Genomic DNA, 10,484 nt, shown 5'->3' with positions numbered 1-10,484 from the left:
GTCTAGCTCATACTGTATACTGAACATCTGATGCTTTACCTCAAGTGATTTCAAGATTTATCAAACAGTTTTAAGCAATTGTTTCCTCATTTTACAGATGAGGAAACCTAAGCGCAGGGTCAAAGAGTCTTTAGGTGGCAGGACTGGGAAGCAAGCCCAGATATTTTGAGCTCCAAAGCCCATGCTCTTTTTACCACACGTGCATGTGTGTTAAGTTGCTTCAGTTGTGTCCAGCTCTTTGCAACCCCATGGACTGTAGCCCTTCAGTCTCCTCTGTCCATTGGAATCTCCAGGCAAGAATAGCGGAGTGGGTTGCCATGCCCTTTTCAGGGGATCTTCCCAACCTAGGGATTGAACTTGCGTTTCCCTGGGAATCCTGCATTGTAGGCAGATTCTCGACTGATGAACGACCAGGTGACAGTGGGCAAGAGGCAAGTTGGTAGCCAGCCAGTCACTAAATTTCGAACGTTTATATATAATGGCAGCATTTCTCCCTGAACGAATTTGCTTCAAATATCATTCCCCCTTCTTTAAGCAGAGCAAACACATCCCTGACTCACATGTGAACAAAGTCCTTTCTCATTTAGAATTTTCTTTCCCCTGCAGTCAGCCCTGTGGCAATTCCACAGGCCTGGGGCCAGATTCCAACTCACAGTGGAGGATGTGTGAAGACCATAGGCTAAGAAAATCACAGGAGACCAACTGAAAGCGGTCCCCGAAGTGCCATCTTACCCAGTTCTTTCCCAGCAGGCTGAGGATTAAGATATAAGTGAAACATATGGAGATGGGAAAAGCATATGTCAGGCCTGCTGTGGCCCACGTTCCTGTTAAGTGCACACACGGGGTCATTTTTAATCATGAAAACACCATCAAGCAGGCTGCCCAAATATTTCTACAGAACTGAAATTGAAATCAGTGCTTTATTTCTCACACTTTCTTTCTGAAGTCAGCCTCTTCAGCAGTTTCCCAGGGTAGGCACATCCAGAAGGAACCAGAATTTGGCATCCAGGCTCCTCCTCCCAGAGAGAGAAAAGAACTGGGTAGATCCAGAAGACTGAACAATTCCTCCTGGGTATGTTTCAGTTGAATTATCTCCAGGCATAATAATATTGACAACAACAAAAACATATTGAACACAAACCCTCCACAGAGCACTGCGCAGGGTTCTGAGGGTAACACATATATGAATTTACTATCCAATAAATAGTCACTATTTATAAAGCCTGGTTTTAAAAGCCACTTCTTCCATGAAGCCTCTCTGGCTTGGCTGGTACTTGATCATCTCCTCCATCCCCACCTCCAGATTCAAGTAACAGCTGTATACGGCCACTCTTTTGGGATTCCTAGGTGGCTCAGTGGTAAAGAACCCGCTGCCAATGCAGGAGACGTAAGAGACATGGGTTCAATCCCTGGGTCAGGAAGATCCCCTGGAGAAGGGCATGGCAACCCACTAGTGTTCTTGCCTGGAGAATCCTATGGACAGAGGAGCCTGGAGGGCTACTGTCCATGGGGTCGCAAAGAGTCGGACACAAGTGAAGCAACTTAGCATGCATGCTTGGCCACTCCTTAAGCCCCAGCATAGACCACCAGGCACTGTTTTGGGTGGCTCTCGCCTGTTCTGGCTCCTAATACCTCTGGAAAACTTGCGAGAACTCTAGAGTTAGATTATCCTGAATTCGAATCATGCTTCTGTGAGGCGGGGTGAGGGTAGGGGGAAGCGTAGAGATCAAGAGATCGGCTTGAGCCCAAATGTTTGTCTGGTTTTGCTGTTGCAGACAGAATAGGGTTCCTGTGAGGATGTAGTGAGAATTATGTGGAGCAGCAGGTAGGAGCCAGTTCACTGGTTCCTTCACAATAATAACCGTTGTTCAACATCCTTTAAGTGTGTCTTTCATACCTCAGCAGGATCTCCATCTGTTTCCCTCCCATGTCCGTTTCAGTTTCATCGGGAGGATATAGGTCAAATTCCAGCTGGATTACATAGTGGTTCCTAGCACTGGGTCAGCAATTCTCACTTTTTTCCTTCTTCTTCTAAAAGATTGTGTGCACAGCCTTTCACGGGTGTGCAGAGGAAAGTTCATTAGATAGGGTGCTGGGAGACCTGGGTTCCATCAGCTGTGGGAACTTGCATCAGCAAACCTCTCTGAGCCTCAGGGGAGAATAAGAGGACTCAATGTAGTGGCCTTGATGTTCCTTCTCAGCGCTCACATTCTGTGATCTGTCCTCGACACTAATATCTAGAAACTAAAGAAAAGCAATGTCAAGGGAATGTGTCTTTCCTGAGAGCAGGGAAAGATGTTCTATTTACTTGGCCTCAGAGATCATGCTCTTTTCCTTTCCTCTCCCCCCCACCCTCCATCTATCCCAATACTTTGAAAATTCTGGAGGATTTTCTTTTCAAGGGCTTGGATGTCCGGCTGACTCGGCTGACTCGTAAGTTTTTTTCTATGTTACTGAATCTTTCAGCCCAGCTGCATAGAGAGATGACAACCCGTTGGAAGCCTGCTTCACCTCTTGGCTGCCCACGTGTGCATCCCCACAGACCCACGTGCCTCAAAGCATGTGCACAGAAGTTCCCCTTTGCCCTGTCAGGCCCTTTTGTCTCTAAGAGTACACATTCTCTAAAGAGATCTGTGAGCTGGCCATGAAAAAACAATGAGGCTTACAGTGCACGCTTTTGACTCCCCAAGGATATCAGCCCAGTGACAAACAATTGAGTTTTGCAAAGGGATTCTCAAGAAGAGCCCGAGTTAGGGACAGAATTGTTGAGTCCTTTGGCTGACCCTGGGAAACTTGTCCTTCTTGGGTGGCAAGGAGAGGAGATTCTTGTGCATTTCACTTCCTGTGTGTGATCTGGCTTTCTTTGGAGAGGAGATTCTTATGCATTTCACTTCCTGTGTGTGATCTGGCTTTCTTTACCTTCCCAATACCTGGGTTAGCTTCTTTTCAAATGTAGGTATGACTGTGTGATATGGGTGAACTATCCTATGGAGGTGAGGGTGGGAACGAGAAGGAAAACTGTCTATTCAATGTGTTGTACCACCACACTCTGTCTCAGGAAATTGTGGTACAAAATGTTCTCAGGCTTCCCTGCCTGGCCCCTCAGGGTCTGTGACGTTCCTCCCTCCATTGTAATGCTCACCCCAAGGCCTTGGCCAGACCTGGCTTTCAGTGAACCCTAGAGCAAAGCATTTGCCTGCCCTTAGTGAACAAATGTCAAGTATCAGGATGTACATGACACCAGATCTGTATTTGAATTTTTAATATTTGTCATCATCAAAGTGTAATGATGATGCTAGATCTGGATTAGAATTTTTAAATATTGATCATCATCAAAGTGTAATGATATTAACCACTCAGGCTGAACTTGACATCACGCTAGACATTCGGTACATTTCCTTGGTGGTATATGTTCTACAGTTAATCCCACTTATAGAATCAGAAACTCTGGGAATGGGGCCCAGCAATCTGTGTTTTAATAAACCATCTCAACGCCTCTTTTCCTCTCCTCTCCCATCTGGATTTTACCAAGGTTTAACTCTTTTAGAAAGTTCAAAGTGTCTTTAAAGGGCATTCCTTGATATTTTATGCTTTTTGGCATCCCCTGAAGCTCCTTTTATATTACAGGCCCTGTATTTAGAAGGAGAAGACACAGCCCATGTTTGCTCTACTGTATTTGAAGTCAAGCAAAAAATATAAGGACATTTTCTTGCCCTTTAATAATTTTAAGCCTAGACCTTTTCAACACCCCAGTGGCCATTGAAAATATTTTCATTTCTTCCTCCTTCAGTACTGTGGAGGCTTTCAGTACTCTTTCATTCATTCAAAAATATTCATTACAGGATAAACAGTGAAATAGATGTGGCACATTTTCCTTTACACATACATATTGAAGTCAGCCCTGAGTACCTGGCATTTACAGTCTTAGCTGAGCCTTCTAGAAGAAAGGCTGCTTAAGAGAAGTCATATTTATCTCTATTGTCAGATATATATTAAACATCCATTTTCAATGGTTTCTTATTGAATAGTTTGTGTCCATCTTATTAAAGACTTAAGAGACTGTCATAGTGGTTTTGAGTTAAAAGATTTAATTTTAGGAAGACCTCCCCAGTGATAAAAAGTGCATGTCTAGGGACTTCTCTGGTAGTCCAGTGGTTAAGACTCTCTGAGCTTCCAATGCAGGGGCTCAGGTTCCATCCCTGGTCCTGATGGGGAAACGAAGATCTCATGTGCCACAAGGCTGAGCCAGAAAAAATAATAGGCTGAGTGTGGGGACTGCATCAATGGAGAAGTGAAGGCATGGGCTAGGAATTAAAAGTGGACTAGGGCTCATCCTCGGGTACATTAGAAGACACAGTGCAAGAAGTACTAGATATACATGGCCTTGAATCCTGGCTCTGCCACTTGCTAACTGTGCTAACACCAGGGAGGTTAACTCTTTCCTTATCTGTAAAATGAGGAGATAACAGAAGCTGCATCACGAAGTGGTATAAGAATTAGATGAAATAATCCATGTAGAACCTTAAGCACTGTGTCTGCCAATGTGTAAGTACTGGACAAATGACATCTGTTACTAAGTAACAGTAAGTATCTAAGACTCTAAGATGCAGCCACTGCTCCTAGCAGATTGCGCCACCACCGTGACGCCCTTCCCATCTGTTTGTCTGCTCCAACTGACAGTGCTGGCCTCTTCCTCCTCTCCCCAGAAGCTCACGCCCCCCACCCTGGTGATCTCAGGACATGAGAATCATTCCCCCACCACATCCCAGGAAAGAGCAAGGTCACCCTGGTCCTCAGTGCAAAGGGAAGGGGAAAGGGGGGAGTGGGAGAGGGGGACTGAAGGGTCATTGGTGTGGGAGGGGGTCGGGGCAATGTGCTGCAGTAGGAATTTTGGAGCTGGGAAAGCTGCTATCAACCAAGCAAGAAATGACCAGAGCCTGAGGTGAGCCTGGAACTCAGAGAGAAGGAAAGTGCAGATTTGGGAAAAGGGAGGAAAACGTGTGAGTCGAATTGGAAGAGATGAGTCCAGAATGAAGCATCATTCTTCCCCCTGTGTCACGGCCAAGCGGCAATAGATGTGAGACAAGAGTCAGAAATGAGAGAATGAAAAACCAGAGCCCTGACTCGACTGTGTATATAACGGATGAATCTGGCAGGTAGTCTAGGATGCAGAGGGACAGTTGTCTCACGGCTGTGAAGCTTAGAACTCTTCCCGCAGGGCTGTGATGGTAGCAGTTTCAATACAAATTGTTAGACTTGATAAGTGCACTGAGTGTTTATTACATATGAATTCAATGTATTAGTAGAAAAAAAGTGACAATTCCTAGACCTAGTATGAGTGGGGTTTCTGAATATTTTTCCTGCTGGTGTCAGGTTTAAGGGAAAAAACAGCCAAGTAGGAAAGAAATAGCAGGAATTCAGGGTTTTTTTGCTCACTGGGGAACATAGGCTTTCCAAACAGAGGCGGAGAGAAGTTAAGTGGCCTGGGTTGTTTCCCAGCTCTGAGTGAGTTGGCTCCAGAACACACTCAGTCTCCCCAAGATGGCAGTCTTCAGTTCCAAAATTTTTCTGAGAAATGTACAGACAGTCCTGCGGGGGCTCCTTAGGGAGCTGCTGTAGCCCCAGAGATACATCTAAGGGGGTCTTCCCTGTCTCTTTCTAGCCAACCAGTCAGGCGCAGGATGGGTGGTCATAAAAGCTTTTGTTGAATGACTCACCTACTGAATGTTTCACAGTGATCTGTCAAAGATGTTGGAGAAAAAGAAGGGTTTATCTATCGATTAAAAGAGACCTGTTGGTGATGTTCCAGATAAATTCATCAAAGCTGAATTTCTGTGTAGGTATATGTGCTTTGCTAGTGCCCTAATCATGTGTCTTAATAATCATGGCTACCATTATGTATATCATGCAGAACACTGGTGTCTCTATACAAGTAGGAGCAGGGCTTCAGGTACTATAGTGCCGAAAGTTCCCCGCCCCCCCCCCAAAAAAAAAACACACACACTAGTATTTTTTCAAATTGAAGTCTAGTTGGTTTACAGTATTATTTTTCTCCACCAATATTTAAACTACATCTTCACCAACACTTACTTTCCGCTCTTAAATTTTTGCCAAATCTGTAGGTGTAACATGGTATCTTGTGGTTTTCATTTGTGTCCTCTTGAGTGCTTAAGAGTTTGAGAATCTTTTTTTTTTATGCTTATTGCCATTTGTGTTTTCTCTCCTGTGAAAGGCTTGCTCATGCCTTTTGCTCCCTTTGGGGGGAATTGCTTTTTTCTTAAATATTTTTTAGATCTTTATGCATTCCGGATAGGAATCGTTTATGAATATTATATATGTAATATATAATTATGTATCTGGAGTGATTAACATCCATAAGTCCTCTCCTTCACTTTCAAGACCTAAAGACACTCTAAAGATAATTCACACAACTTTGAGACCTAACAGTGTCACGAGTTCTTCTACAGTTTTAAGAAAATCTTTCCTTGTGATCAAGCCCCCTAGAGCATCACAGGAACCCTAGAGCATCACTCTTCCCTCAATCTGGGTCTTTCCGTCGTGTTTCAAAGACTAGCAAACTCATGATGCAAGCGCACCAAGGAGGCACTCAAGAAGACCTCCATAAGTGAACAAACGAATGAAGAGAAGATGTTCCTGCGTTGTTAGGTCAAGTGAGGAAAAAGGAAATGTTGGATGGCCGGCTGATCATCGGCCGGCCTCCAGGACGCACGGTGCAAGGAAAGCAGGGAAAGTAGAAGAGGGTGTCTTTATTTACACCTGGTCGTCACCGCCCAGCGGCTCACAACTTGCTGCGCAGAAGGCAGCGCTGACCGGTCGCGGGTCCGAGGTGGGCGCGGCGGCCCTTTGGGCCCCGCCCCTTCCCGCCCCCCGACGACGCCACGGCGCCGGCCCCGCAGCGGCTGCGCGAGAGCCTGCGCACTAGGGCCCCAGCGCCTGTAGCGGCTCCCGGCTCGGCTGCTCCGAAGGTGGCGGAGCGCGCCGGCGGCGGCACATCCTTGAAGGGACTGCGCGAACGGATGGGTGAGCGGGCCGGCGGCTCCCGGGGGTTCTCGGGCCCGTGCGGGACGCGGGATTCCCGCGGCTTCGGGGATCGTCGGAGCGGGAGAACTCGACTCCGGAGTCGCCTCGCGCGCCGTCGGGTCCTCCTCTCACCCCCGTCGGAGCGCCCTGGGACGGGACGGGTCGCCGAGAGGGGCCGAGGGCGGGAGGGGAGACCAGCCCAAGTCCTTCAGCCCCGCGGTCCAACTGCCACTGCCGACGGCCGCACCCCCTCCGGCGGGCGGGGCCCGAGAGAACTAACGGGCGCTACTGGGGCGGGAGGGCGGGCGCCTGGCACCCGGGAGCCCGAGGACAACCCCGAGCCCCGCCTGCCTTTGGGGGGCGGCGGGCAGTCCTGGAGATTTCCCTGAGCCCTCGACGCTCGAGCTTTCTTCGTCTTCCACAATCGGAACCCCGGGCTCTCCGGAGGCTTGACCTCCAGCACTCTCCTGGTTAGGATCTGGTTAAGGTCCTGTGAGGAGGGGGCCGTGAGGGTCTTGATTTGAAATTTGGGATGAGACTTGTCCCCATCCCCCGCTCCTCTTGGCTTGCCTCCTGTAGCACGTGATCGCCAGGATGTCACCTTCCGTGGGACGTCTTGCAGACCCTAGGCTGAACTGAACGAAACTCAGCGCTTCTGGGTGCTTTCTTCTAAACTGGTCTCATCACCAAAGAAATTTTGATCCCAAATCGTTTTATTTTATAAAATTTGGCAGCGCATGGCTTAGCCCAGGAGACTGCTCCAGTGCTTGAGCTAGTATATGTTGCTTGTGGGAGGTTGCTTTTAGTTCTCGAGCTAGTTTCCTCCTATATGAGCTTGAGTACAACCGTCTTCTTGATTTGATTGAAGTCCTTCGGGAATTTTCCATTTGCAGTTAAATTAATTTAGACTGGCTGCAATTGGAAGGGTTTATGTTACTTCAGAACGCTTTGAATTAACTCCGCAGAGACTATGTCAGCAGCAAATACACTTTCATTATGGCACAGGGGGAAAAACTCTTATGTCTTTAGTTTATTATGGTTCACCTACAGGGAGAGTTTGCAATAAATTCAGATTGTTTTATTGCTTATTGGCACCTAAGGTTCTCTGACATTGACTTATTTCACTGATTTAAACTAACCAGCATTCTGGATAACCGCGGCCCCCCCCCACCCCAACGTATTTTTTATATTGAACATTGTAAAGTATTTTTAAAATTTTACATGGGACAGTTGCTTGTAATTCACAGTATTTCAAACCAAAAACTTGAAAACAAAAAAGGCTTAACCCAGAACCCTAGTTGACATCTTTGCTGCCCATTTCATATTAGAAATGAAAACATCACATATTAAAGTTTTCAGAGGATCACCTTGATGAGAAAGAACTTACTTCATGGTCACAGCATTTTCCTGAAGGGGACAAAGGGTCAATGAAATGTGCTGCCCCTCTGTGGCAATTGCTACTTTTCTCCTATACAAATAACAGTGAGTAAACTTTGTTGCTGTTTTAGGCAAAATTCCTTGAATCCCCCTTATTTTTGTTGTTCCCTGATTGCAAATTTCTTTGGTTTCTTTCTTTTTTTTTTTCTTAATATTTTCTCACCCTCTCCCTGGCCTAATGACATGCAAACTTTGAGTAATAAGGCCATGAACAGAGAGCCTTGGTGCGGGTGGAACGGATCTGCAGGGGACCCCACCACTCCAAACTACTCAGCTTTGAAGAAGGGTGGACCCAGGACTGGGCCAGCAGCTGTGTGGGAAGGCTCGGGGACTGGCTTGCTGGAAGACAGTCTGCTGCTAGATACCACCGGCAGCCTAGCTTTGAAGACTGCATCCAGCAGGAGCTCAAGACTTGTAGCAATTTACCTCTTATTCTGTTACCCAAACAACAGTGAAGAGCACTATATTCGTTAATCTGTAGCAATTTGGTTTCATGGTATGCTTGTTTCTTGCCACAACCATAGCCCTTCTTAAAATACTTTTTAAAAAACCTTTCATTAGTTTTTTTTTGCAATCTATGCCCTTTGCTAAGTAATAAAAAATACTATTTCACTAGTTGATGTGATTTAATGTTTCCAGTTAGTACTGAAGAAAGGTCATGGAGAGGTGGGGCTGTAGATGTTATGTGGAACTCTGTGATGTCAAGAGCAACAACTGTGGCAGACAGTGTAGAATTGCTAGTAAGTTTTGGGATGAGTATTTATCATTGATGTCTCATAAGGTTAAACATTTTGGGGTGATCGTGCCTGGGTGCAGATTTAGGAAGATTATTACCGTTCTTGAAATAACTGTCTTAGAAAAATGTTCTTCCTTTCTTGCATTTTGCTTGCCCTAGTAGAGCAGAGCCCTTATGACACAGATTGTGTGTTGAGGAAGGAGGTTTAGGAGAGAAGCAGAAATTTTCTACTATGTTGAAGTCAGTAATGACCTAAAATGCTTTATGTCCAGAAGGGGCCTCAAAATTTCAATGATATCTTTTAAAAGTCTACCAAGTGTAAAATATTCTTTAACTTTGGCATTCTAGTGGCACCTGTTTTTGGTTCATTTTATTCTGAGGCTTTTATTGGGTTAGATAGCTGGAATGATTTTTATTTTCTCCTCGTAGAAGGAGAATGGCCGAGTTCCCTGGTGGTCCAGGGGTTAGGACTCTGCTGTCACTGCTGAGGGTTCAATCCCTGGTTGGGGAACTAAATTGCCACAAGCCTTGAGGTGCCACCAAAAAAAAAAAAAAAAGAGAGAATCGTTTTCTTTTTGTATTGTTTTTTACACATTTTCTTCAAAGTTAGGCTTTTCTTAGCCACAGCTATTTCTTTAAAAAAAATAAAAGGGTAAATGCTTTATTTTAAAATAATTTCCATTGCTGTATTTCCAAAGTATGTTTTATACCAAAACCAATATATTTCATTTACTTATTGTTGAATAAGTTGTATACATTTAGATCTTAATTCCTTGTGGTATTTTACAAAGAAGTAACCTTAAAAGTAGCTGAAGTAGGAGTATTAAACTAAGCCATATAAAGGTTGATGTGGGTTTTGTACAGTCTGGTCCTTCATAATTATGTAATATTTCAAAGTAAAGTTACAATTGAAGTAAGTTCTGGCTTTACCAGTTCCTGTCTGTGTAATCTGGGAAAGTTATATTTAGCTTCAGTTTGCTCATCTGTAAAGAAAATAATATCCACTTTATAGGATTATTATGAGAATTAAATGAGGTAATCAATGAAAACAACTTCATAAATGGTGAAAGTGATATACATTATTGATTATGGCCGTTTTTTGGAAATACAGATTAAGAGTCATAATTCAGTTTTAGTAATAAAATCTACATGTTTTCTTATTTAATCTCCAGGCAGAAAGTAACTTTTAACTTTAATTTGGAGTTGAGAATTAGTATAAGAACTATAGAAATACTCTATTGCACCTGTTACTTTAAAGTGAATTAAATTC

General features: G+C 44.7%; 1 protein-coding gene across 1 annotated transcript in view; it reads left to right on the top strand.

The window, feature by feature from the left end:
- Nucleotides 1–4,871: 4,871 nt before the first annotated feature.
- Nucleotides 4,872–10,484, top strand: part of LOC129639943 (MAP7 domain-containing protein 3-like) — a 38,864-nt gene continuing 33,251 nt past the window's right edge. The window contains exons 1-2 of the mRNA XM_055565240.1: nucleotides 4,872–4,942; nucleotides 6,848–7,041. Coding sequence (XP_055421215.1) covers nucleotides 4,872–4,942; nucleotides 6,848–7,041 — 265 coding nt within the window. The remainder of the gene's footprint in view (nucleotides 4,943–6,847; nucleotides 7,042–10,484) is intronic.

The sequence above is a fragment of the Bubalus kerabau genome, chromosome X (assembly GCF_029407905.1).
Source record: "Bubalus kerabau isolate K-KA32 ecotype Philippines breed swamp buffalo chromosome X, PCC_UOA_SB_1v2, whole genome shotgun sequence".
NCBI classification, from domain to species: domain Eukaryota; kingdom Metazoa; phylum Chordata; class Mammalia; order Artiodactyla; family Bovidae; genus Bubalus; species Bubalus kerabau.
This window is presented reverse-complemented; position numbering and strand designations above follow the sequence as displayed.